Here is a 27,465-nt window from a genome sequence, read left to right as displayed (position 1 = left end):
GTATATGCATGTGTGAAATAAAAACATGTCCTCTCCGCTTCTAATTAATAAGGTTTGGTTGCAAATACTATCAAACTGGTTTGAGTATTAAAAACCATACATCTCACATCAACCTCATAAAAATTAATGAAGTGATACAATGATACATAAACTTAAAAAGTTTTCCCACCTGTCATATTAATAGTTTCAAGTTTAATATTTTTATTTTATTTTTTAAAATTCTGAGCACCTATCATTATACTTTTGTTGAACTGTTAATGTAAAGCTCTCTATGACAACATAAAAAACCTCTCATATTACATTTGAACTTATGCACAATGCATAGAATGATGCATTTTCTTTTGGAGACAATCATGGAGCCTTTATGCAAAAGGGTTTTTGTTATTTTGTATGGATTAGTAGTGAAATTTCATTTCTCAAAAAAAAAAAAAAAAACAGTGAAATTTCATTATTAAGTATTTGACAATTGACATAAACTGATAAACAACATGATTTCCTCTAATGTAGTCATTACTATATATACTGCGTAGTAATTATGTCACCATGCCCACGTGGCGCTATTCCATTGGGCCCCATGAACACAGTCGGTGGACCCTGGTGCAGGTAACAACAAAGAAATTATACGCACACAAAATGGGGACGAACGATGGAGAAAAAGAAAAAGAAAAATAAAAGGATTTATTCGTTCCCAGAAATCTCATCTCATCTCATCTGCTCCAAAAATCTAGAGAGAGAAAGTAGGCTTATCTCTCCGCGAACTGCGAACCTCTTTTCGGTTGTGTTTCTCTCACTATATGTATAGCCGGGTGGTGTATGTATGTAAACCCTAATTAGGAAGGGGAGATTTTGTGAGAGTGGTGAGAGGGAGGGGGGGCAGGCGATGGTGCAGAGGAGGAAGCGTGGAAATCGAGGTGAAAATCGAAGGCTCGGAAACCCTAACTTGAAGCAAAACGTTGACTCGCGGCGGGAATGCGCATGGCTCCTGAGGAAGACAGCGGGAACTCGAAGGCTAACCATCACAAAACGCCGCCGCCGCCGGCGACTCAGCAGCAGCAGCAGGTGAAGAAGCGGCGGCCGAGCTGGTCGGACGGCCAGCTGTGGTTGAATAAGGGGGATGCTCAGCAAGCTCTCAGGAATGTGGTTAATAAACTGCGGTTACAGTCTCTGTCCAACTCTACGACTCCGCCGTCCGAGCCCGACTCGGATATCCAGACACTCGACGATCCGGATCCGAACCGGCAGTGCTCCGACCCGGATTGTACTTCTCTCCTTTCGGATGCGCTGTTGTTGAATGTGCTCTCGAGGCTTCCCGAGTCACAGCACATTTCCAATTCATTGGTTTGTAAGCGGTGGTGTAAGCTCAGTGGGAAGCTGGTTCAATCGATTAAGCTGTTGGATTGGGAATTTCTCGAGTCAGGGAGGCTTGTTTTCAGATTTCCGAATTTAATCGATATAGATATTCTTCGAGCTTGTGTGAAACTGGGGCGGAATTCCGGGATTTTGATATCACACAGGCTAGTATCAGTTCACTTAGATTCAAGTTCTGCTAACGGCGGGTTTGTGAGGAGAGAGGATATTTTGGATTGGGAAGTAGTCGATGGAGGAGTCAAGATTCTGGTAGAGGGCTGCGCCAATCTAAGGAGAATGGTTTTGATTAATACCAGCGAGGGGAGCTTGAAATGTGTGGCTGATAAATGCAAGACCTTACAGGAACTGGAATTGCATTGCTGTGACGATTTCTCTCTGAGAGGGATTTCAGGGTGCAAGAATTTGCAGATACTGAAGCTGGTTGGTAGCTTAGATGGGTTTTACAGCTCCATGGTTTCAGATATTGGCCTGACAATTCTGGCTCAGGGTTGCAGGCGTCTCTTGAAGCTTGAGCTGGTTGGATGCGAGGGAAGCTATGATGGGATCAAAGCTATAGGACAGTGCTGTTTTATGTTGGAGGAGTTGACACTTTATGATCACAGGATGGATGATGGGTGGTTGTCGGCATTGTCATATTGTAGCAATTTGAAAACATTGAAGCTTCAGTCTTGCAAAAACATGGATTCGAGTCCTGGTCCTGATGAGCATTTGGGTTCTTGTCCTTCTCTTGAAGAGTTGCACTTGCAGCGTTGTCAATTGCGGGATAAGCAAGGTCTTAGAGCATTGTTTCTAGTATGTGTGTCTGCCCGAGAGCTTGTAATTGAGGATTGTTGGGGATTAGACAACAATGCATTTGCCTCGGCCTCTATATTGCGGTACGAGTGACACTCTATTCTGTAACTTATTCTTTATGTGCAGTATGAATAACACTAAGGTTTGCCAATGCATAAAACTCTAACCAATGACCCATTGTAGAGTGATTAATCTTTACTAACCTGCAACACAACTGTCATGCAAGTATGCAACTATGCAAGAATTAGACCATTTAACCTCTGATGTAGTTAAACTTTTGGGGTCATATGATTAGCTTCTGTCACCCTAAATTCTAACTGAATGTAACTTCTGCAACTTATGTGGGTTACCTTTGAGCTTTATCCAATCATTGTAAAGTGGATTGTGGGCTACTACTCAATCTTTTTCTTTTGTTTTAGTGGGTAAAATAACAATTAATTCGTGAGTTTCGTATGCATTGAAGAAATATACGAAATTGTTATGCCTTGCTGTGATAACATTTGTCTTTGAGTTGACTTCCGCGATTTGACATAGCACTGTCTAATTTTCGATTGCAGGGGTTTAAGAGTCCTGTCGTTACATGGATGTTCACTACTCACAACTGAAGGATTGGATTCAGTGATTGAATCTTGGCGGGAGCTTCAACGGCTTAGAGTAGTCTCGTGTAAAAACATAAAGGATAGTGAAATAACACCAGCCCTAGCAATGCTATTTTCTACTCTCAAAGAGTTGAAGTGGCGACCTGACTCTCAGTCTCTGCTCTCATCGGGTCTTGAAGGGACCGGCATCAGACAAAAAGGCGGTAGATCTTTCCGGTGGAAATAATACTGAAGACCGGACGCAAAGAAACAGCAATAATCCTAGTATCCTAAACAGATTTTTCATGCATACCTTGATGAAAGCAGTTTTTATTTGAGCATACACTGACAGAATTGAGACTAGTTGGCATTTGTTGCAGAGCATCTGATCTTAATTACTGAGTATGCATGGTACTATGAAAATCTTAGGTAATCAACAAAAGATGTTTTAGGGATGGATGGTAGGTGATTACATTTTTAATGAGTATTTGTATATTGGGTAGCTTTTGTACCAATTACCAAATCAAAGAGTTAACTCTGCTAATGTATCCTAGTTATTTAGCTAGCTATTTTCTATTCATCCACATCATTTTACACACTAGTTGGATACATATACTGGAACTACGAATAAATGAATGCATGTTATACAATTTCTCCCTTTATTTCTTTGCCTTTATGTTTTCTGTGTTCTCATAATCTTCTTTAAGTTCAATGGATTGTTGGATTATACATTTATCTCTCTCTCACACACACACACACATATATAGGGTTATGTTCAAGTGAGTCCTTATTTTTAATAGGTATTAATTTCATTTGTCTATGAGTCTATCATTTCATTTGGAGTTAATTCCATTATTAGTCCTAGATTTATAGGTGACAATCTATTTCCAGTTTTTTTTATCAGAACATCTCTTTTTGGTTCTAGTATTATTGTGACATGACCAATTTTGGTCTTCTATCAAAAAAATTGTTAAAATTTTGTTAAATACAAAATCTGGTCCTCTATTAAGGATCTGGCTATTGTCTTTTGTCATTTTGATCATTCTTGCTGAACCGGAGAAGGTGACTAAACCACTCTGCATATTATTTGAATGAAAAAGTAATTCCTATTAATTTTATTTTTTAAAAGACATTTTAAATTATAAATGTTATATTTGATATGATTTTTAAATATGTAAAAATTGTAAAAAATAAATTATACGGAGTAAATAGTTTGGATTAATTATTAATTAATAGAATAAAAGCAAATCAAATTTATTTCATAGTTGGTAGTAGTAGTAGATATTTTGGTTTAAAGTGGCGATGTGGTGATCCGACTCAGGTCGCTAGATACGTGGCGAGAAATGGTTGGTTAATGCTATGTGTCTAAAGCCAACTACGTGGGTACAAATAGAAGAGTCAAACTAAGGGTTCACGACGGTGTAAGATTTTGATTTTTCAATCCAGCGATCGGATCAGAAGAAGTCTAATTCGACGAGAGATCTAATCGAATTTCTTTTGATTTAAGGTCAGATTTCTCTTTCTCTAAGCTGCTTCTATATCCTTGAATTTGTATCTGTTTCTCAATTTCTCGATGCGTTCATGTATGTTTGTAAATATACGGAATGAGTATACATGCTTGTAATTCTGTTTGCCTGCGTTATTTCTTCGGTTTTGATTAGGGGATGGTTTATCTATAATCAACCATTTTCGTTGATTCATTTGTTTTGTTTTACATTTCCGTGGGATTGAAATCATCAAATGATAAGTGAGTTGGTGAATGCGATTTATACTAGATTAGTTTATTTTGTGGGAATTTAGTAATTCCGATCTTTTGTTTATGTATGCTTGTGATGGAATTTTGTTTGAAGAATGCTGAGGGAGTTAGTTGCATACAACTCTGATGGGGCATTGGAATCTTGAGACTTGAGAGAGAAAGGATGCCCTTTCAGAGTTGGGGATCTGATGTTAGTTCTTTAATTAATTATGATAAAGAGGAATAAGTCTAAAGTGAATGGGTTGAATAAGGGATCATAACAGTTTGCTGACAGATAAAGTTGTTTTAGCACTGTAAAATTTACATACACTTTGAGAACGAGAAGGATAGTTGCAGTGAGATGTGGTTGCAATGGTAGGTAGGTAGGTAGGTAGATATATGTATATATATATATATAGGTGCAATGGGGGGGTATATTTGAATGAATGTAGATGAAAATGAGTTTTTATGGCGTTGAAATGGTGGTGGGTGGGTGCAGAAATGGCGTTGGGAGGTGGTCCACAAAGAGGAACTGCCGCAGCTGCAGCTGCCAACATGCGTCGCAGGAGGACTGGAGGAGGTGCGAGTGGTGCTGCTGGAGGAGGAGGTGCCAGTGGTACTATGCTCCAATTTTACACTGATGATGCTCCTGGATTGAAGATTTCTCCCAATGTTGTGCTTGTCATGAGCATTGGCTTCATAGCATTTGTTGCTATTCTTCATGTCATGGGTAAATTGTACTTCCGTAGAGAAGCCTAGAAAATACTCAGCTTTTTTAACAACAAACGCCCTTCTCCTCCCCTCTCTGCTTTTTGTTTTTGCTTCTATTCAATCTTATCTGATGTTATTATAGAGTGACTACTTTTCATCTTCCAACAGCTACATTTGTTTTGGGACTCAAAATCATGTTACCTTAGTGTTGCTATTCTGTCATGAATTTTTAGACATTCATCCTCTGTTGGTTGGTTGGTTGGTTCATGGGATACAAGTACGTAGTGTTGAGGGTATTGAACCACTGCTAAATGGGATGTGCTACATTTGTTTTGGGACTCAAAATCATGTTACCTCATGTTCTGTAACGAATTTCTGTCATGAATTTTTGGACATTCATCCTCTGTTGGTTGGTTGGTTCATGGGATACAAGTACGAGGGTATTAAACCACTGCTAAATGTCCAATTTTCTGTTGAGTTCAGTTAACTTTTCAAGTTAATAACAATTCAGTTTTTTTTTTTTTTTTTTTTTTTTTTTTTTTTTTTTTTTTTTTTTAATTAAATTAAATTAAACGATAAATGAAACTTTTATTATAAAGGTAAGTATAGATTTCCTGTTTGGTAAATGGCTATTAGTTGATAGTTGTTGGCTAATTAGGTTAATTAGAGGATATAACTAGTTGATAACATTAGCAGATTGTGTTTGAGCTGTTAGCTGTTTGGTATAATGTCTTTGGAGCAGCTTTTTAAATTTTAGTATTTTGGAGTTACAAAAAGCTAATTAACTAAACAATTATATTGATTTTTTTTAACCAAATCAAACAATTAATAGTGATCAAATTAGTCAAATTGGCTAATAGGCTAACTATTTTACCAAACAACCTTAGTAAATAGCGGTTGGTTGATAGTTGTTAGTTGATTGTGTTATTGACTTTGTGAAAAATGTTTGGTAAATTAGTTGTTAGCTAATTGTATATGCAAATTGACTTTTTTAAAAAGCTAATCAAAATAGTTGCTTTGAGTAGCTTTTTGAATTTTAACCTTTTGAAACAATGAGTTATTACAAAAAGCTAATTAACCAAACACTTACATTGGTTGTTTAATCAAGCCAAATAACTAATAGTGGTCAAAGAAGTCAAAATTGACTGGTAGGCTAACTATTTTACCAAACAGGTCTTTTGAGAGAGATCAAATCAATCACTTTATTAAGTAACATATTGGTAATAAAAATAATCTCTCAAAGATCTTAGATTGGTCACATTCTCCAATCAATCAATCAGTTTCACCGGTGTTTTTTTGCTCGAAATATGGTAAAAACCTTGTCAGAGGATCGCCGAAACTCAAGTGACTTATAATTATAGGTCATCAACTGGTTTTTGGGTCTCAATGCTCTAAAATAATATATTTTAGGGTATAATTGCAATATTTAAAAGTTTAAGGACCTAATTGACTCTTTTCCTTTCTCTTTATAATATTTTAAAAATTATTTATAGAAAAAAAAAAGAATTAATTCGAACTATAAAATGTGACAGTAATTGAGATATTGAGGGGGGAAAGTGTGTATTGTAAATTGAGGAGTAACAAAATCCACATTGAAAAGGAGTTGAGTCAGTCATTGTGAAGTGAAGATGATAAAATGGAGATGTGAGGGATGATATTATGAGGCAACAGTAGTAATTCTTAGCACGGATGATAGTGCTGATCTCAGGAGGTTCTCAATATCAGGTGAACACCTGGTGAACGACCTTTCCCAGAAGTTGTAATTCTTATTCTGTTAAACAAAACAAAACAAAACAAAATAAAATTCATTTTCTTCTTATCATCAAACAAATAATGTACAACAGAAGCGTGCGTGCGTTACCATTGTGAGCTCAAGGAAAGTGGCCACCAGTCCCCATGGATGAGGTGGTTTGGCAACAAGACGTTCTAATATCACTCTTATTATCTGTTCTTGTATCATTTCCTGCATGTCCACCACAACACACATCATTAATTAATAATAAATTAAGCAAGCAGGACATGTATCATGTATGTAACAACTAACAACATAGTCATAGGGATCGCACCTGGTTTGAGTTTGCAAAAAGATAGAGAATGGTTAAGGAGAAGTAATGTGTGTGGTTGTTTGGATAGCGCAATTGATTTGCAATTGCATTCAACATCACGTAACGCCCCTCCTTGTCCAACTCCATGCTTAAAGTCTGGAAGATATCAAAAGCAGCACTCACTAATGTTGAATGATTCGGACCACTATTTCCCAGCACCAGCAGCACTTGTGAATTATTATTAGATGCTGCTGTTCTTGTCTGCAGCTGTTGTACAGCCTATGAATGAAAACACCCAAATTATTGACACCAGCAGGCAGAAGGAAAAATGGTATTGTGCACTCACTACAAATCTCTTTTTTGAATCGTATGTAGAAATTAAGACGTACCAAGATCCCAACATAGAGCACAAGGGAGTTGATAAGAGGCACGTTATAATGAGTCCCAGCCCGGGTAGCTTCACTAGGAGAGAGTAAGAGTGTTTGCTTCAACTCCCTAAGAAACAGAGACCCCTGTTGTCTTGTCTGTAGAAGAAGAATCAATGCAAGACAACAATGAAATTCCTTTTTTTTTTTTTTTTTCCAAATATTGCTACTTATCTACTGCCTGCCTGCATCCAGCTTGAAAAGAAAAGAAATTATTAATGTTTTTATGATTTACCTTAAGGTATTCATCCACATCATTCTTAAGCTGTCTTGCTTTAAGAGCAGCATCAACCTCAGACAGAATGCGTGGGGATAGTTTGATCTCAGGTAGTAGATCAATCTAAAGACAAACAAAAGGAGTTGCTTCTTCAGAACTCAACTCAACTCAGACAAGATTATATTATGGAAATTGTAGTAAGGTATTTCTGTTGAGTATATCACCTTTACGTCGGGAACTGAAAGATTAGGCAGCTTTATATTGCGAGGACATGCACTAAGAACCATGTTTCTCATCTGTACACAGATCGGAGGTATCACGTCACAGAAGCTGAAGTGATAGTCACAGAGGAACTCTGGGAAGTCATGAAGAAGAATTAACAACACCCTGAGTGTCCCTTCATATAGAAGACAGACCTAGCATAGAATTTAGCATAAGTTGAAGGAAAGAAGGCAACAACGTAACATGAAAAACACTTTAAAACATCTATCCAACTATACAAACCGGTGCTTCTCCTAGTCCAGCATTTCTAAGGAATGGCTCCATAAACTGGAGCAAGTCAACCAACAATCGATGGAAATAAGGCCACTCGTTCTGAGCATTTCCGGTGAGTAATTTTGGCATGAAACATCTATGAGTAACAAGCTCAAGCCACACAAAGCTGAAAGCAACCCCTCAAATTAGCAATGCAAAAAAATGCCAGCAGCCAATCATGCTCTATGGTTGCACATGCAAACAAAAATCCTTCCACTGGAAGAATGCATTTAATTTAATTTAAAGTATATTGAACAGCTATCTAGAGAATGAAAACTATCCTGAAAGAATTGCTTTTCTTTCTTAAGTGAAGCACAAATAGGGTAAGGCAAGTACATATATCAAGTTATTAACCATCAAATGATGTTGATCTTCCAGTCACAACCAATAAATACATTTGAAAAAGTAAAGATATTAAAAGATTCAGGTACATTTGTGATAATTGTATTTTATGGTTCCAAAATATATAAATAGTATTGTACTCAACCTCTATCCTTAGAAGCACAATAAAGAACAAAGCAAGAAAATATGAAGACTACTCCTTGGATAAAAATGAACAAACAGAAGTGCCTTTTCTATACAAAACAGACGTGACTTAGAATTCAAGTTCAGGATTGTAAAAGCATTAGGATATCTGCCACAGGCCAAAAACACAAACACACACACACACACAAAAAAGCATTTAAATAAAACCTGAACCCTGGCACTTTAAGTGGTTGAAGAGCATGGAAGGCACTTGCAAACACAGACAAGATCTGAAAAAGATGAAGAAAAAGGTCAACGAATCAACAACAGCATCAAATAAGTGCACGTGAAATAAGCCTACCTGAAAGTTTGCACCATCAAATATGGGATCTGATGAACACAAATCAATTATCCAATTTATAAAAAGCCTAAAGTAGGGTCTTGGATCAAAGGAATCTGACTTCTCATCTGAATCTCTCTGAATGAATTTCACAGTTACTGCGAGGACCTGTCGTTTGGTAACCAATAAATTTACATAGATAAAGACAAAACAAGAGAAACTTGAAGTGCTTAACAAAACTAGGGTATAGAATTCATACCCTAGACAATAGGGAAATTTTACTTGTTCCCTGATCAACTGGATAAAACTATAAAAGGAATAAAGTGAATCAACACTACAAAAACGAACAGGTTATGAGAGAGAGAGAGAGAACTACATTCACTAACAATGCCAAAAGTCAGCCAATTAGCTAGGAAAACAATGCTAACCTTCACAACTGAGTACACCAACTTGGCATAGAGATCAATAGCTAGGAATGACAGAGTTTTTGCTTCAGATGCTTGGGAAAGACTCAAACTTATCACCTCAGATGATAAACAGTGTAACACGGAAATTTCCTGTAATTAACAGCATTGTTGGTTCACGTAAACTTTGATTTTCGTACTGACAAAAAGAAGGCAGCCTTATATTATTAAATCCAAATATGAGGGGAGAGTGACCATGAGCTTCTGGAAAAAGCAATCTGAGACATCATCCCCTTTTAATAGGCCACTACGGTGTAGTCGTGAAACATAGAGAGCAGAAGCAGCATCCTTTGCTCCAGGACTTCCACATATCTGATACCATTCAACAAACAGCATGGAGACCTATGAGGGAAAACCAAGATAATGCATTAGACTCAAGAGTAACACCTTTGTATGGTTCAAAGAATCAAGGGGAAAATTTTAAACGAAAAAGTACTAAAAATGGTTATTGTAAATAAATACGACCATATGGTAAGTTTATAATATATCATATATGCGCCTGTTTGTGGTCCACAGTTTCAACTTTCTGGTGCATAAGATTTATGAGTACAACAAATCAGTAGTTCACTTTTCAAAATCTCTGGTTTCATAACTATTTGACTTCAATCACCAGTACTAACCATTTTTCCTTAAAATTGGTCAGAAAAAAAAAAAAAAGAAAAAAAAGGAAGCATCCCAAGATAAAGTAAAAGTTGTTTTGCCTGAAGGGATAATCATAGCATTATTGAGTTATTTGCACCCACATATAATGGGTTTCCTTTCCATCCTTACATTTTTCATTAACAGGGTTAGGGCAAGATAGGCAGTTTTATAAAATACAGGGCATTATCTATTAATGAACCCACACATCATCTTTATACATGAACATAGTGCTCAGCCAAGTTATCAATGAGTGTAAAGTATGCAATTAGATGTTTTATGCTAAGGAAATTGTTCCATACATCCTCATAGAAGAAGCATTTTCTGGTTTAAAAGATGACAGCAGCTCAGTAGCAACAGAAAAAAGTATAACAGAATGAAAAATGATTTGCACCACGTTGTATTTTTGTTCACAGCACTTTTTGGCATGTATAACATAATCATTCTTGTCTTTGCCCTCCTCCATCCCTTCTTTTAACCAAAATAACAAATAACAATATAAAGATTAATTTTTTTTTTTTTTGACAGATGCAATAGAGGATCATTTAGGAAATAATTTGTGGCATTAGAAGTGGATATGGAATTACTTTATTTTATTTATTTTTTGCATCAAAGCATGATATGATTAAGGAAATATCTTTATTATTAGAATTGATTTATTATCCTTACTATTAGAATTGATTTATTTCCTATAGAGATAGGAAATAATTATGGTAAGGAGCTTTAATGATTCTCCTTTCCTTTTTATGTTTTAGTTAGTCTTCCTTTCCTTTTTATGTTTTACTAGTCTTTGTAACCCTCTTATATAAAGGGGATTTTCATTCTAATAAAATAACAAGGAAGAAAGAAGTTAAGTTAAAGTCAAGAGGTGGGAAAACTCTCAAAACGTTCCTATTATCTTTGTTCCTTAAATTTATCTCTCAACATAGACATCCCCAATAACCCTAATCGCCCTTTGACGCGTGCTTTCACCCGAAAACATAACAAACAGACGTTATGCCATGGAACCGTGTTCACCATTCATGGTGAACACGGTTCCAACGGTGTTAGTACACCGTTATCTTTTTTTTTTTTTTTTTTTCTTAATTAATTGTGTGACTTTTCTTCTTTATTTTCACATTTTGCGGTTTCACTTTAATTTGAGGTGAACAAAGATTTCGAACATTCATAAATTATGAATTCATGCCTGCACATTCACTTTGGAACCATGCCTACACATTCCTGTCCGAAATCACGGACATTCATAAATTATGAATCCATGCCTGCACATTCACTTTGGAACCATGCCTACACATTCACTTTGGAACCATGAGATTATGAATTTTCTGTTATAAGATTATGAATTTTCTGTTATGAGATTATGAATTTTCAGTTATGAGATTATAAATTTTCTGTTATGCGATTATGAATTTTCTGTTATGAGATTATGAATTTTCTGTTATGAGATTATGAATTTTCATTACATTCATAATTTCGGACATTCATAAATTATGAATTCATGCCTGCACATTCACTTTGGAACCATGCCTACATATTCCCGTCCGAAATCACGGACATTCATAAATTATGAATCCATGCCTGCACATTCACTTTGGAACCATGAGATTATGAATTTTCTGTTATAAGATTATGAATTTTCTGTTATGAGATTATGAATTTTCAGTTGTGAGATTATGAATTTTCTGTTATGCGATTATGAATTTTCTGTTATGAGATTATGAATTTTCTGTTATGAGATTATGAATTTTCATAAAATTCATAATCTCATAACAGAAAATTCATAATTTGATCAAACGCGCGCCGTTAACTCCACATCCGCGATTTTTTTTTTTTTGTCTAAAAACGACGTCGTTTTGCCTTGTGTTCACCATTCTCGGTGAACACGATTCCATGGCATAATTTGCGCATAACAAAGCACCAAAATGCATAAACTATGACCTGCCTTTTTTTTTTTTCCCCCCTACTTGTAGCAAAGTCAAATTAGACAGTTGAAATCAGTAGCTTAAAGAAAAATTTTGTATGGAGTACACCAAAACTATAAAATACCATCAGAAGGCAAGCCTATGAAGGGAAAAAGACAAGCATATTGGCAATTTGGCATAAAATGCCACAACTGTCCACTGTTGATCAGATGACTACATCTTTACCAGTACAGAAAAATGAGGGCATATAATTCCTCTCAAATGGAAAACAGAACTCACATTCAAGCATGGAATTCTAACAAGTAGAAACCAGAAAGTTCTTCAAGACAAAAATATTTAATGTAACATGCACACATAAGTACTATGTGAAACGGATGCAAAATGTAAATATCATGTCAACCTCAGAAGAAAACGCAAGGAAACAGATGCACGTGGAGGAATACTGATGAAAGTCTTGTCTAATTCACTATATGCTGGAGAGATTCCTGGCTCATTAAAAAAATACCTGTTCATGGAATCCAGCAGGGCCTGGCTCAACACATTCAAATGAGCTCTTATCTCCACCGCTTGGAGGGAGCATAGCAGCCTGTCCCAGCATAAATATTAGACAACTTAAAAAAGCTAAGCAAAGGTAGAAATAGTTGTTTCAAAAACCTTTTTTTCCTTAGATTGTTTGAAATTATCCTCCTTCCAGCAAGAAGCACCAGACGAAGCCATAACATTAGCAGAAGGATTCTTGGCTATCTCAACTAGCTGTTTCAATGACTCGTGAGAACCAGGTCTTGCAGCAAGCTGAAGAAGTAAGAAATTCAAAACACAATACACTGAAGACTAGGGAAAAAAACAATGTTATAACAGAGAAGATAAGAGGTAAAAACATACCTTTCCCAATGCATCCACAAGATCTTGCAGCTCCAATACAGCTTTTGAATCAATCTTCAGCAATGTTTGTATAAGAGAAATCGAAAACACAGTTGCAGACTCTGCATATCACAAACAAATAATCAGTAATGTTAATTGCAACCAATAAAAATCAAACTTTCCAATACATACTATTTCTTTCAGCATTAATAAGTTCCGCCATATGAATATTATACTCTGCAAGGCTCAGTAGTTCACTCTGTATAAGATGAACAGTTATGTCTTTGTTGAACTTCTGCTCCTCATCAGAGTAAATCACCTGCAAAAAGATTTAGGAGTCTACTAGTTTACAATGATTCAGGGCTATACTCTAACAATACTCATAGAGCAATAGACCTTCCTGCAAAATCCATACCCGTATCTCTCAGGATTAATACATAAATGACTAAAGAGCTTTAAGGAATGGATGGGAAAGAGTAAAAATAAAAATAGAGGCACAAAAACAACTTGAAGGTATGAAGGTATAAGGATATAGTACAAAATATCAAATTTATCAACCTATTGGATTAAACACAATAAACAATCAAAATTTCTGTAACTGCAACATACCCAACTAGTCAGCTCCTTAACAACAACCTTGCTGATGTCACAGATAGAACACAGCATAGCAAGATGAACACTAACATGTCCAATGTTTGATGCATTTTCATATAATCCTTTGAAAACCTAGATTAGCAAACAAAACTCAGAATACTAGTATCACAAAATCAATTTCTTTCCTTGTAAGGAGAATAACACACCTTTCGAGCCACAGCCAAGGCTGCCTCATCTTGACTTTTACATCTGAGGATTATTGCTGGAACTTCAGCAATAGCACCCTATAAACAATACATTATAAGACATCAGAAACTCAATAGGTTCTAAGAAGAGAATTCAGCACCAAATTTTAAAAATAAAAAAGCAGAGTGAATGATTATAACAAATAGCAACATCCTAGTTTATTATTCATTAATCCATCAAAGAGGCAGAAAAAGGATACCTGAATTTCTGTTTCCTTAACTCCACAACTCACCAGATTTTCAAGCTGAAATATATTAGAAATGATCAAATTAAATAAAAGAGAAAAGGTAAAAGCAATTTTACTGTTCTTGCTTTTCTTTAAAGTATACCAAGTTTGTGCATGTGCAGTGTTACAGGAAACACATGTAAGAAAAGAAAATAGTAGAAAGCTTACTGAACCTTCTCCAAAATAATCCGGTACTTGTCCAGTGCATCGCCTGTGGTCAATGATGGCTCTGAAACACTACTTTGAAGATCCTCAGAGGATAGTGTAGGATTTTGTGGCTGTATGGAACACCCTGTCCCCTGCAAGAAATAACTATAGTTTACATATAAGAACTCATAACACACACACACACACACACATACACCTGAGCAGCGCAAAAATAATAATAATAATAATAACCTAACACACCTTTACAACATTACATGGCTTGATTGGCCGCAATAAGACTGAAGAAAATGGAGTCACTATACTGTCATTTTCAAAATTGTAAGAACTAGCACCATCACCCATCCCAATTGGAGGTAAAGAGGCACTAAAATATAAACACAAAAAGGAAATTAGAAAAAAAAAAAAATTACTTTTGGGATAACAACCATCAAATAAAAATCTTCTAAATCAAATATAAGCAGACTAACCTATGAAGCTGAGATGAACTAGTATCTATCTCTTCTGATGCAATATCCAAGTAATTTAGAACAGCAGCAGTTCCTGCCTTAAAAAGGCCAGAAGAGTAAATAGCAGCAGTGCTCATTTGTGCAGATCCTGCTACATAAGCCTCGGACAGAATCCTGTTATTTGATGAGGCAGGACCTAGGGACAAAGCATTTGAGCTCTGGATTGATTGATTTTTCCAAGGTAAGCGAACAAAATCCTGGAAATAAGTTGAATAAAATTTACAGCTAATCAATCATTGAAATCATACTTTGAAGTTAAGACAATTGTGGCATGTACCTCATAAACTCGCTGTTGAGAGTAGGATAAGTGACCAGATTTAATGCGAAGGGCTTCAGGTAAAACTCCCTTGCACTGTTCTGTACAGATATATGAATCAATGTGTTTGTGCCCCTCCCTATGTGTCATACTGGCAAGCTCAATATTAATGGCTTCATCAATAGTTTGTATAGCCTGCAAAAAGCATAACAAATTATATTTTAGATCATTCCTTATATGGCAAAAAAATCCTGGGAGCCCAGATACAGCTAGTAAAGAGGGAATCTAGTGTCATGGGCATGAATAATGTGAGACAAACCAATGAAATAATGATGTGTGACTTATACAACAAAATTTTTGAGTAGTCTTTTACTTTTATACATGCATTATCATGTGTAGACAGATTGTAACACCTAATTACAGAACTTATATCAGAAAAAATATTAAAGTAGAATTTTACAGATTGATCATAGGGGAGAACATAAGACTCATACATGACATCATATACAGGAAACTGTATTAGAAAACAAACCTTCTTTATTGCAGTTTGTTCAATCAATGCACAGCCAAGCTCAAGATTGTCATTAGTCACAAGTTGTACAGCATGTTCAAGGAACTCATTTGCAATGTCTATTCCCTCAAGTGTATTTCTAAGTTGACTTGATATGGAAACAAATAAAGGTTCCTGATAGTGATGGGAAAAGAATTCATGTGGTTAACAAATATCAAATTACGGATAGAACCTGTTAGACAGCATAATATCCCAAAGTCTGTCTCTACCTTGAAATGCACATGAATTAGACTTCCGGCTAAACTGGCAACCATAAAATGTGATACGTTACGTATCTGGGTCTCATCAGATTCCATGGAATAGTCCTGAAAGTGCATTATTTTTATATTGGAAAGAGGGAAAGCTTGTAGTGTTACTAAAGGAGAAACTATACATGCTTTTGTTTGGGGGAGGTGGAAGCTTTATAATTACAAAAGTGATAGGTTTATAATTACAAGACCTTCAACACAAGTTCCTTTGTTGTTTGAGTGGCAGTAAAAACACTGCGCTGCATAGTAATGCTCATGACTATGTCCTTGATTGTTTTTTCCATGGCAATGGGAAGTACACTTTAGGCACAAATAATAAATACATACAGTTAGTAAAAAGCACTATTATAAGAGAAATCAGTAAGCATAGGAGCCTTGAACCTTTGAAAATGTGAGTGCAGACCAAAATCATGGAGTTTTGGATTGATAATAACTTGCTCCTCAATATTAGATGCAGCTATTGGAAGCTGCAGTGAAATTAATGTTCATTGATGTTATATACAATATTACCAAACAAGTAATACAGAAATTACTGACTAAATTGCCTAAATACCTGGCTAACAACAGAAAGTGGTGTTTCCACTTGTAGAAGACCTTGAGCAGAAGGTAGTATATGCTGATCAGATACTAGAGCTGTTAACTTCCCTTCATCTGTCAATGTCCTAGATGGAAGATGGAGAGAAGCAGCATACTGGATAGGGATCCACCATATGCTAAGTCGTGGTACTAATGGCAATAGCTAAATCCAACTGAGTTTCTTTTTTTTTTTTTTTACAATAAACAAAAACATATACCTGAGGTACTATATGTGAATGATGACCAGGATGTGATGTACTTGCAACATCAACTGATAGTTCACCCTCATTCAGATTGGACACAATTCCCAATTTGATATCACCAAAAAACTGTGGTTGAGAAGATCCAGCATCCTTGTTTGAGAAATCTGGATTTCCTTCAAATTCCCTAACCCGGTCTTTCAGAAGAGAAGTTGGATTTATGTCCTTCAAATCCACACCAAGGTTCTTGAACAGCACCTGAAAAGACAAGGAAATGAAGAGAAACACAGGTATCAAACACTTAAGTAGACATTGTAGAGTATGCTACATCAGAAAAACAAAAATGCTAGACAGACATCTACATGCCTCAATATCAAATCTGAGGTTCATTTTTAAATTTGGCAATGCATGAATCTCAACAAGTAGTCCAAGAATGGCCATGGTCCATGCATTAGGAGGTTGGTATGCTAGACTGTTTTGACATGATTCCAATATCTGCAGAATGCAACATAGACATAAATATCATAAAACACATGATAAATAGCAAACATCAGCAAGTAAAATGCAGAAACCTTCGAGGTGAAGGGAATAACTGCAATCATCAACCCTTTTTCATAAGCCTGCAAAATGCACACGACTTATTAACAAATACCTAGTAACCCTCCAGAATGAAGAAGCAACCAAAAAGCAAAGGTAACAAAGACTTCAAGAGCTATAATCATAGGAGAATGACCTCTATAATCAAAGACTTAGGATCAATCTCACGAGCCAGTAAAACATGATCCCTGCCAATGGTAATCTTTCCTAGCCAGCTTCCCAAATTTTTCAGCAATGAACGCTCTTCTGAACTTGACTTTATAAGACCTGATTGTAACAGAACCTGAAAAGAAAAGCCAAATATTTCACCGCAAAATGTTTAGAGTTTGTAATAGATAAACCATGCAAAGCTGTGGAATGGAAACCTTGCAATTTTCATAGGTTGCTCGGACAACCTCCTTGAATAATGCCTTCAAATTTACTTTATCTAGGAGCTTCACATATAATGCATGATAATTTGGTTCAATGCTTGCTCTGTCAATAAAATGCCAGCAGGGACCATTATAATTTTGAACAGACAATCAAACAAAGTAAGATTCAAATGAGACTCTTTCAAATTGGTAAAACTGTGATTAATATTATACAGTATCACATTACATTATACAGAAAAGAATTAAACCAATTGGGGACCTCTTAACCTTCTCATCACAATATACTGAGCAAACCAGGGGTAGTGCTCCTCTTTTAAAAGTTCCACAATCTCTTTTGCTTTAACTTCAATATTTTCATCTGATAGGTTATTCATGATAAATGATATTTTATCCTGGACCTCTGATGCTGGAGCCTGTGAAGAGAATAATGAATACAAATAATAGTTTGGCCAGTATATAAGAAAATTGAAAAAGAATGTTTGGACAAATCACAATTTAGAAAATGCAATATATTCATGTACTTCGTAATAATAAACCAAAGTGAAATTCATAAACAAGTAGTGACCTCTATAGGTGTTTGTCTTCTCTCTGCAGCAGCAACTAGTGTTTTAATATTTAAAGCAGCACCAAACCCTCCTTTAACAAAGAATTTGATTCAAGACCATTAGCCAAACACTATATTTCAGTAATGAATTAACAAGGCCACATTAAAAAATAGATTGCATGTAAACTAGTAGTGACAGTAAAATAGTCATGCCATACTTGTTGAGTTTGCCCAAGCAGGATGACCAATGCCAAGGGAGGAAGTTTTTGCTGCTGAAGAACTGAGTGTACTATGTAGCTGAGCATTTTAACAAGGACAAAATCACAACTCCAATGAACTAATATGTAAACCAAAAAACCACATCATCATATAGCTAAACCACAGACCTCTGGAATACAAGTAGCATCACTTGAAGGGACAATAACAGCTTGATCTATGGAGGATAAGGCTTGGTTCGCTTGGCAATGAAGAGTTAACAATTTCCTTGTGTCTAAAGTACTCTGCTCTCTCTGAGGAAGCTGAATGTGGGAGGTCACTTGCATTTCCGGATATGAGATTCCACATGCAGTTAAAGGAAGTGTAGAGCCCTGCAGCCGAAGTTTTAAAGAAAGCTTTCATTCATGCAAACAGTAACAGATATGGCCTAAGATAAAAATTGATCTGCCATTCTATTTATGCAAAATTCAAATTGTTTTTGTTGGATTTTTAGCAATTATAACAAGTAAAAATATAGTAAGAATTTTATTTTCCTTCCTAAAAAATTGCATATAGGCATACAGACTCAAGCATGGTGATGATATGAAATTAACTTGAAGAGAAAACATTAAGTAGGATTTGTATTAACTTGTAGGTGCAGATATGGCATAGCTTTTGAGTAAAATTGGTCAATTACAAAATGAGAGACAAGAATTCAAGAGTATGTAAGGATAACTTAGTATTCCTGGTCTAAAACGATGTCTTTCCTATTTACGGTAAGTGCTAACAACCGTAGCCTAGAACACAGAGGATCACCCAATACAAAATAGAAAACATGTCTTTCCTATTTTGTATCCAGTGGACCTTATGCAGTGGGAAAGACAACTCTTCTTCCTCATCCATCTCAACAAATAAACCTTCCTTCTCATAACCAGTTCATTCTTTCTTGTTGGCCAGTTGCTTCTTATTAACATGAAAGGAACACAAGCATCTTATTGCATTACCCACTGACAATACTAATGATGATACAAAATCACTGAAAGGGGAAAAATATTAAGCAGGATTTATATTAAGTTGAAAGCGTAAAGCCTTTGAGTACAGTTGGTCAATTACAAAATGAGGTGTGCCAGCAAACAGTAAAGATACATTAGCCATTACTGACCACCACAAAGTGTCAAGATGAGAATGACCATGAAATCATGACGGAAAATTAGTTATAGAAACAGAAGAGATCTTTAGTTGACAATTTAATATTTTGCCATCCCAATTTTTAAATAAGATTTATCAACACCCCATGAATGTCATAAACTTGATCAAAGTAAACGGCATTACTTCCAGTAAGGAATACAGCAAATGAGGGTGTGACAGCACCAAACAAATATTATGTCATCATGCATGACATCCCACTAATAGACCCATAATATTGAATGAGTCTTGCACTAAATTTTGTATAAGATATTCACATGGCAATGAGATTTTGGGGTCATCACAAGTCATGACATTCTTATAGAAGACTACTGTTTCATGTATTTAGAAAATATCTAGGAAAGATGGGTAAATTAAATGACACATTAGTTACCTCAATGCTTGATTGTGAAGACTGGATGGACCCGGGAAATTGAGTAGGAATATAATTTTTGCCTTCATCCAATTCAGAATTCACCATGGAAACCCTTGCAAGTTCATGTTCAATGAATTGAATAAGCTCTGGCTTAGCTACACGGAGATGAGATATTTGTGATATGTGATGGCAGAATTCTGGCAACTCGATCAAACAGTCCTCAAACTGTTCCAGAGCAAGAGTTCCAAACCCAAACATCTGCAAGAAGAAATACCATCATCAAAACCAAGTTTGAACAAGCATTTAAATTGTCTCAATAAGAAAGGAAGGTTGGGGTAAAGTGTACAATTGTATCTGCAGGTTCTTGTAAAGCATCCAAGACAGCTTTCAGAGTAATTTTAAGATTAATATGAGTCACAAGATGATGCTTGATAAGGGATCCTGGAAAAGTAATTTTTAAACATTAAGTCAGCACAATATTTTTATTTATTTTTGGTTTAATGGTGGCACAGCATGACAGCAGGGTACTTGAACAAATTATTTGTTTGATTTGTGGAAAATAATTTAGTGAAGAACAAGGTGTAATGACAGAATAATAAAACCTATCAGCTCACCATTTTTAACAATATTTACTTGTGATAAAAGTGCAAGAATAATGCATAGATGAACAAAAAAGGAAAAGGGATCAAGGAAAAAAAACCTCATGAGATTTAATGAATTAATTATTAATGTTTATAACTCAAGATATATAAACCACCATCGGTTCTGTAAAGCAACCAAGAATAATAATAACAACAACAACAACAAGTGATTAGAACAAGCCATAGTTTGCCCATGTATGAAGCATGTTTATCATCCACACGTCCCCTTTTCTCAATAGAAAGTTACCTCATGGAAAATCAAGTAGAATTTGTAAGTGATGTTGCTTACCATTTCACTTAGTTCTTTTTACTACTTTCCTAACAGACTGACACCAAACCAACATTTGGGACCTTAATGAATTTTTTAAAAATTAGAATGAGAATGAAATAATAAATACATAGACTTTAGACCTAGACCTTCCTAACTGTTATGAAACATAAGGAAAGAAGGAAATGATTACCAAAGATAATTGCAGCTGTTTTCAACTGATTCTCTGGATACTTGGGAAAAAATTTATATTCCTCAAAAAGATTTGCAATCATAACCCCAAATATTGACTTTTCCCTGCAAGTTGAAGTCCAAATAACTAAGCAGTAGCCACTTCAGATCAAATAACCCAAAAAGAACTAATAGTGTATGTCACATTCAAAGCAACTTTCTTCCCCTATATAACACCATGAGACATCATCAGGGTCAATAAGCAGTTAACTAGACACTGCTCCAAGTAAGAATTTGTTTTGACATGCAAGTTCCAGATGTGTATTTCATTGTAATGACATTCAGATATGCAAAAGCAGCAAACTAACAATCAACATAATTAAATCCCTTGTCAAAGGTAAGAGCATTAGTACCACACAAAAATGCAGGTTCAAAAGAATAGTAATTTCTCAAATTCCAAAAACAGGAGAGGAATCAGATTTTTTAAAAACTTTTGCAGAAAGAAAGAAAATACAAAGACACAGAGGCATAACACCATGAACAGACAATAAAAATAGAAAATAAAAAAAAAAATAATAATAAAAAAAAAAAAAAAAAAAAAAAGAAGAAATGAGATGTACACTATTCATCAGTTGTCTGAATTATCTGTGCAAATACTCCATAACACCTTATTGTGCAACACCAAGGGTAATTAAATGTTATAGATACTCCGCAACACCTTATTGTGCAACACCAGTGGTAATTATATGTTATAAAAAGCCAAAAAGAGGAAGGAAAGTTTCCAAAAGCATAAAAAGAAAGGCTGACCTTTTTTCAGAAGATTCTTTGAAACGTCCAAGAATTTGAATCATTGACTCAATTGTCAGCTGCTGAGTAAACAGTAGCTTGAAATAAGAATTTGCTGATGCTTCAATATCATTGGAATCAGCAGAAATATTCTCAAGGCTTGAGTTAGAATTCATGCAAGTCAGGTTCAGCTTCTCCAATTCCTCAGACAAGTGAAAGGATGAAACTGACCCTGTACATGATTGAAGGACCTGGGCATGATAAGATTTGTGAATTAGATGAGTACTGCTGGAAAGGGGATATGAAAACTAATTATTAGTCAATCTGCTAAAGCCAATACCTTTATAAACATTGAAACAGTTTCCAAATAACTATTCAAAAGAGCATTAGGTGGGGGAAAGTGGTTAGTAGAATCATCTTGAACACTAAAAAGCACCTCCTTTATGAACTTAAGGCATTCCTGAAAGTAGCAAGAAAAGTTTCAGCCAAAGAATTCCGGTTCTGTAAAGAAAAAAATGCAGAAACCAGAGGACATGAAAACTAAGGACAGTTCAACAGAAGCTACCTCATAGAAATTATCTTTATATGTTTTTAAGTTGGTACTCAACCATTTCCCAAGATCAATGAATTCTTTGTGAGAAGCAAGGGCAGCAAGTCTAATACCAAAAGAATAAGGAATCATATTCAGCACTGGTGAAAGAATCTGTAACAAGAAAAAAATAGGTTACACAGTATTTTATTCTCCCTTTCAAGAAGTTAGCGGGAGGGTAAGAAAGAGGAGCTGAAAGGAGAAGTAGAGTAGATGTCTTCAATTTATATTTAAGAGCAATGTGTCAATACTGTAAAGTGTCTTAGTTTATTGATTTTATTATTTTAGCAGTACAAGCATATAAACATAACAAAATTTGAAAAGTCAAACCTTCAGTTCTTGGCAGGAATCCAAAACTTTATTAATGTTGTTGGGATCATCCTCCATGGCATCCATAACCCCCCTCAACAAAATGCTTGGATTAACATTCCACAAATAAAGAATCACGCGTGTCCCTAGTGTACTTTTTAGCATTGTAGGGAAAACAATAGAAGAGATTTCATGCTGAAGGAGATTATATGCCGTCTGCATTTGATTTAAAAAGCATTGTTTATCAATATTGATCAATAAAATAATAAAATAAAATTACTAGCCATGTAACATTATGATGTACATTGATGTGGGCCAAGCCAAGAAGCAGGACTTCAGGGCAGTGTTTAAGGGGGTACTCAAGAATACATCGAATAAGGCTTGCATGACCACTCTCAGCCAATTGGCAGAACACTTCCAAAAGATCAAGACACAACCAAGCATGATTTGCACGTCCAGGTTGAAGCTTATGATCTTTCACAGCATCAACATATGCCTGCAAGTAAACAATGGCATTTCAGATCAATCAAAGAGGACGAGACCATTAATTATATTTATTTATATTAATAAAATAAAAATAAAACCCTCCAGAAGCAGTATACCAGTTGCCTCCCAGAATGAGCAAAAGTAAACAATTCTGGTGGCGCCAAAACAGCATATCTAAGAAATGAAAGCTGGCCCTCAGCATTTTTCCAGACAGAGCCACAAATGGCGTGTAGAGGGAAAGGATCCTACCATGCCGGAAATGTAAATTATGTCACGCAATATGTTTCAAAAGTAATTGTTAGCACATGAAGCAAGCATATTTATTCCTATAAGAAATTGTTCACATCCCAAAATGAACATCTGTAAGAAAAACATACCTGACAAGCACGTCTATACATAGACATGAGAACAGAGAAAGATGCTTCATTAGGAACATAAAAGCCCTCATGATCTAGATTTCCTATGATGATTCCCCAATTTAGTCCAGGAGCCTGTGAACTATCAGTTAGAGGTAGCAGAAAGGGACATACAGCCTACAATTGCTACAAATGCAACAGTGACAATAAAGATATAACAGAAGGGAACTCAACTAGCTGGTTGATAGCATCAATGAGGGCATCAGTATTCCAAGAACTTAGTGGTGGTAGATCAGATAGACTGCTACTTCCAAGAGCAGTTTGAAATGACAAGAATATATTGTGATTGTCCTCGAGGCCTGAGTATGTATAAACAGTCATTCCAAGTATCCTTGCAATGGTAATTTCTGTCAGTGGCAGGAAAAGAGATAAAATTTCCTTGCATTGCAAGACACTCGCAGTGGATCCATAACCCAATTCCTTCATTATATCAGCCATGCTCATCTCCTTCTCCATCTCTGCTAGAAGAGCATCAAAATCATCTTCACTGCCTTCATTTAAAAGATCAAAATTCATGCTGCAGCAATAATAAACAAGAGTGAACAAAAAACAAAAAAAAAAAAAAACATAATTTAAATGTGACAGTTTGGAAATTTCTGCAATGAACAACCATGAAAAGTCAGCTTCATGAATTTTATCTGAAAGAAGTGAAGCTCCATCTTTTGATAGAAAAGGAGACAGCATGTTCATAACCAAATCCACACTCTTCAAAAGCATGTTCTGAACAATCTTCACAGAGTCCACAGACATGCGAGTTGACAATAATTCCCCAAGCTGAATGATGAAGAATTTTTTCCCTGCAAAAAATAGCAAGTCAGCAACAAGAAAAGAAATGCCTAACTAAAATATACAACATAACAAAGTTTATCTGGCATTTTAAACTTAAGAGTTAAAGGAAAATATTATCTTAGCAGAACTTCCATCACTTCTGAAGTTGGTAGTTGCATACCACACATTTTGATATCAACGTCTTCTACATATGACAAAGCATGACCAATGCCAATTTTCTCATATACTGTCAACTGTAATGCAGTACACAGGTTCTCCAGAAACTCCACACAAATAGCATCACCTCTGACTGACTTGAAGAAAACTGTGCTAAAATTAGGTTTATCCAACAAGTATTTAAAAATTGAAGCAAAAACTGGTTCCAACTGTAAATTCTTCAAGTCTTTCCCATAGATATTCAGGTGATCAAAGCAGATTCCAAGCACCAATACGCTCCCCTCAGTTCCATATGCAGCACACTGCAGTTATACAGCATTATATATGGTAAGCAATTCATTTAAAACATGAATAACAAATTGTAAATATCTCTATATTTAAACAAAAGTTTTGCAAATTTTAAAATAAATGTCACTAATTATTTTTTTATGGTCCCAAATTGATATAACAGTTAAATTCCACAGTTCTGCATTAATTCTTTAGATGAATTTAATTTAGTTTGGTGCAGGAAACCTGAAGATATGTAGCTTATTATGAGAACAAAAATACTATACAACACGGAAGAAATGGTTCACCTTACAAGAAACTCAAGGAAAGGTGTCAAGACTATAAGTGAAGGCAAAAAAAAAAAAAGCTCAATTCATAAGATCCATGCATTGTATAGTATTCTATGGCGTTTTAGAGTGATGATATAAAAAAATTCTGCATATGTGCCATGAAGGTGAAGAAACAAAACAAATGGCAACTTCAGAAGAACCTAATTTACATTTCTGTTTGCTTCAATTCATTGGCGTAAAAGGGAAAATAAAGCAAACTAAGTCTCTGATTCAGCTAAACCCACTGCGTCTAACTTTACTACTCCACTCCATTTTTTAATTCCAAATAGAAATGGAATTACATAGAAATAGTCCACTGTTAGAGTAAAAACGAATCAATCAACACTCTCAAGCTGGAACGATACGCTTCTTAACCACTCAACAGGACTCCATCCCAGCACCATAACTGCATTTCTTTCAAATGCAACAAGTAAACTCACCGATTCAGCTACTACAGAACAACCGGACAGAACGATCGCAAGCAATACAGCAATATAAGCATGCATAAATATAGATGAAATGCGTGTAGTAAAGATGTGAAGTACGGCGGGTTCATACTACCTGGAGGAGCTCTTGCAATACAGAGTCGGAGTTGGAATGGTTTAAGTTCTGAAGCAAATACCGAATATGATTCGAGGAGGTCGAAACAAGTTGGACCATGGCGAAGAGTACGAGCGTTCAGTAGCGAAAGCTAGGGTTCTTTCTGAGCAAGAAACCAATGAGCAGAGCAGAAAATAACGGTGTAGGATTTTTTTTCTGGCGATGATCATATTCGCAGCGACATAAGCGGGAACGTAACCGCTCAAGGCACCGCTGCACAGCTCATCATTTATAAGTAATCCCGCTTTTTAGGCTTTTTTTACTACCTGGTTTCTTAGCTTTGTCCAACTATATCTAGATTTTATAAATTTTCACAAGATAATATTTACTGTGTCATCGAAATAAATTTTAAATGAGATTTTTCATCCATTAAACTAATATTATGGGAGTTTTACATTTTTCTTACCCCAAAAGGTTGAATCCACAACTCTAATGGTCCCACACTCCGACCCGACAGAGCATGTGAGAGAATGTAAATCACGGTGACATTTATCTTACTTTTTACTAGGGGTGTAAATGAGCCGAGTCGCTTGCGAGCAGATCGAGCTCGGTCAAAATCGAGCTCGAGCCGAACTCGAGTAGCTCGTTTACTTATCGAGCTCGAGTCGAGCTCACATATCCTATGCTCGTGGTTCGACGAGCCGCCCGCAAGCCTTATAATAATAATAATAATTAAAATTTTACTCCCTTACTCTACTCCAGTACTCCCGCAGTCCCTCCCTCATTCCCCCAAGCCCTAACTCTGTAGTCTGGAAGACTGTCGACGACGATGACACGGAGACAAGATACGGCAATATATACCTTTTTATTTTTAATTGAAACATGAATTTAAAATCAATTAGGTCAAATTTGATGTCAAAATCGAGCTCGAATAATTGAGCTGTTCGAAAATTGTCGAGCTCGAGCTCGAGCATAAATTGTTGAGCTTAATCGAGCTCTAAATTGTTGAGCTCGATCGAGCTCAATCCTGGATTGGTTCGAGTTCGGCTCGACTCGTTTACACCCCTACTTTTTACCCTCCAATGCTATGACATATTTTTATTTTTTAAAAAAAAAAATTAAATAAGTCACTGAATTTATTATTTTTATGGAATTAAATCACTGTACTTATGCCAAGACCTTGTGGTCTAATGGCACTCAGGTTGTACTCCCATATGGGAGGTTGTAATTTTGAGCCTCAGTGGAGGTGTTACATTGTAGTAGAGTCAGTGGCATTCAAAAAAAAAAACACTATACTTAAAATAAAACATTAAACAATCAAAATATGTGTAATTAAGATCTTTTTCTAATTTATCCTAGTATAATAATCTAATCATATTGTTTACACGATATGATATGTAAGAGTTTCACTTTCTCCTCTTCTCCCAAAGTTTCACTTTCTCCTACCATTGAAGAGCATAACTTCCATTGAAGATCAAGTCGTTTGAACGCGAAGGCCCTTCAAGAAGAACAAGCTATATATACAAGCCCTTCTTTGAAGATCAAGCCATTTGAATTCCGAAGGCCCTTCAGTGGTGGAGTGTTTAAGGCATTCAATTGAAGAATCAGAGGACCATTCAGAGACTTGTACCCACACTGCATTTGATACTTAATGTAACCAGAATTTTGAATATTACTCCATTTGTCCCACTTTACCTGTCTTACTTTCCTTTTTAGTTTGTTCCAAAATAGTGTCTATCTTTCTAAAATTGAACATAACTATC

General features: G+C 35.7%; 3 protein-coding genes across 3 annotated transcripts; 2 read left to right on the top strand and 1 right to left on the bottom strand.

The window, feature by feature from the left end:
- The first annotated feature begins 672 nt into the window (after window positions 1-672).
- Window positions 673-3,406, top strand: LOC109183320 (F-box protein At5g51370-like). Its single transcript, XM_019333409.1, has 2 exons — window positions 673-2,243; window positions 2,718-3,406. Exons 1-2 carry the CDS (start codon window positions 970-972, stop codon window positions 2,983-2,985), a joined length of 1,542 nt encoding a protein of 513 aa, XP_019188954.1. The 5' UTR covers window positions 673-969; the 3' UTR covers window positions 2,986-3,406.
- Window positions 3,407-4,972: 1,566 nt separating this feature from the next.
- Window positions 4,973-5,588, top strand: LOC109183328 (protein transport protein Sec61 subunit beta-like). Its single transcript, XM_019333415.1, has one exon. The coding sequence runs from the start codon at window positions 4,975-4,977 to the stop codon at window positions 5,230-5,232; it is 258 nt and encodes an 85-aa protein (XP_019188960.1). The 5' UTR covers window positions 4,973-4,974; the 3' UTR covers window positions 5,233-5,588.
- Window positions 5,589-6,701: 1,113 nt separating this feature from the next.
- Window positions 6,702-25,950, bottom strand: LOC109183311 (CCR4-NOT transcription complex subunit 1-like). The gene is made up of 51 exons (XM_019333402.1): window positions 25,724-25,950; window positions 24,571-24,868; window positions 24,232-24,418; window positions 23,796-24,138; window positions 23,583-23,696; window positions 23,322-23,450; window positions 23,024-23,215; window positions 22,741-22,935; window positions 22,387-22,524; window positions 22,162-22,281; window positions 21,843-22,072; window positions 21,058-21,161; window positions 20,302-20,396; window positions 19,974-20,213; window positions 18,586-18,786; window positions 18,418-18,496; window positions 18,221-18,291; window positions 17,923-18,068; window positions 17,650-17,758; window positions 17,421-17,567; window positions 17,260-17,307; window positions 17,054-17,182; window positions 16,706-16,945; window positions 16,465-16,602; window positions 16,293-16,378; window positions 16,103-16,211; window positions 15,873-15,968; window positions 15,625-15,777; window positions 15,114-15,287; window positions 14,798-15,033; window positions 14,571-14,694; window positions 14,336-14,461; window positions 14,136-14,180; window positions 13,897-13,974; window positions 13,706-13,822; window positions 13,289-13,415; window positions 13,118-13,218; window positions 12,890-13,027; window positions 12,741-12,821; window positions 9,870-10,016; window positions 9,639-9,767; window positions 9,470-9,517; window positions 9,232-9,378; window positions 9,099-9,160; window positions 8,376-8,532; window positions 8,096-8,287; window positions 7,890-7,994; window positions 7,619-7,753; window positions 7,251-7,508; window positions 7,046-7,147; window positions 6,702-6,955 (listed from the first exon to the last, which is right to left on the bottom strand). The coding sequence occupies exons 1-51, from the start codon at window positions 25,820-25,822 to the stop codon at window positions 6,842-6,844; spliced, it is 7,179 nt and encodes a 2,392-aa protein (XP_019188947.1). The 5' UTR covers window positions 25,823-25,950; the 3' UTR covers window positions 6,702-6,841.
- Window positions 25,951-27,465: the final 1,515 nt, after the last annotated feature.

Source organism: Ipomoea nil, unplaced genomic scaffold (assembly GCF_001879475.1).
Source record: "Ipomoea nil cultivar Tokyo-kokei standard unplaced genomic scaffold, Asagao_1.1 scaffold0188, whole genome shotgun sequence".
In the NCBI taxonomy this organism is placed as follows: domain Eukaryota; kingdom Viridiplantae; phylum Streptophyta; class Magnoliopsida; order Solanales; family Convolvulaceae; genus Ipomoea; species Ipomoea nil.
This window is presented reverse-complemented; position numbering and strand designations above follow the sequence as displayed.

Bases quoted from the DNA above. Each gene is read 5' to 3' on its own strand.
- LOC109183320 (XM_019333409.1), top strand. From the start codon at position 970: ATGCGCATGGCTCCTGAGGAAGACAGCGGGAACTCGAAGGCTAACCAT. The intron at 2,244-2,717 runs GTACGAGTGACA...TTTCGATTGCAG, and splicing joins GCCTCGGCCTCTATATTGCG to GGGTTTAAGAGTCCTGTCGT.
- LOC109183328 (XM_019333415.1), top strand. From the start codon at position 4,975: ATGGCGTTGGGAGGTGGTCCACAAAGAGGAACTGCCGCAGCTGCAGCT.
- LOC109183311 (XM_019333402.1), bottom strand. From the start codon at position 25,822: ATGGTCCAACTTGTTTCGACCTCCTCGAATCATATTCGGTATTTGCTT. The intron at 17,759-17,922 runs GTTAAGAGGTCC...TTTTATTGACAG, and splicing joins CAGTATATTGTGATGAGAAG to AGCAAGCATTGAACCAAATT. The intron at 7,148-7,250 runs GTGCGATCCCTA...GTGGACATGCAG, and splicing joins TTTTTGCAAACTCAAACCAG to GAAATGATACAAGAACAGAT.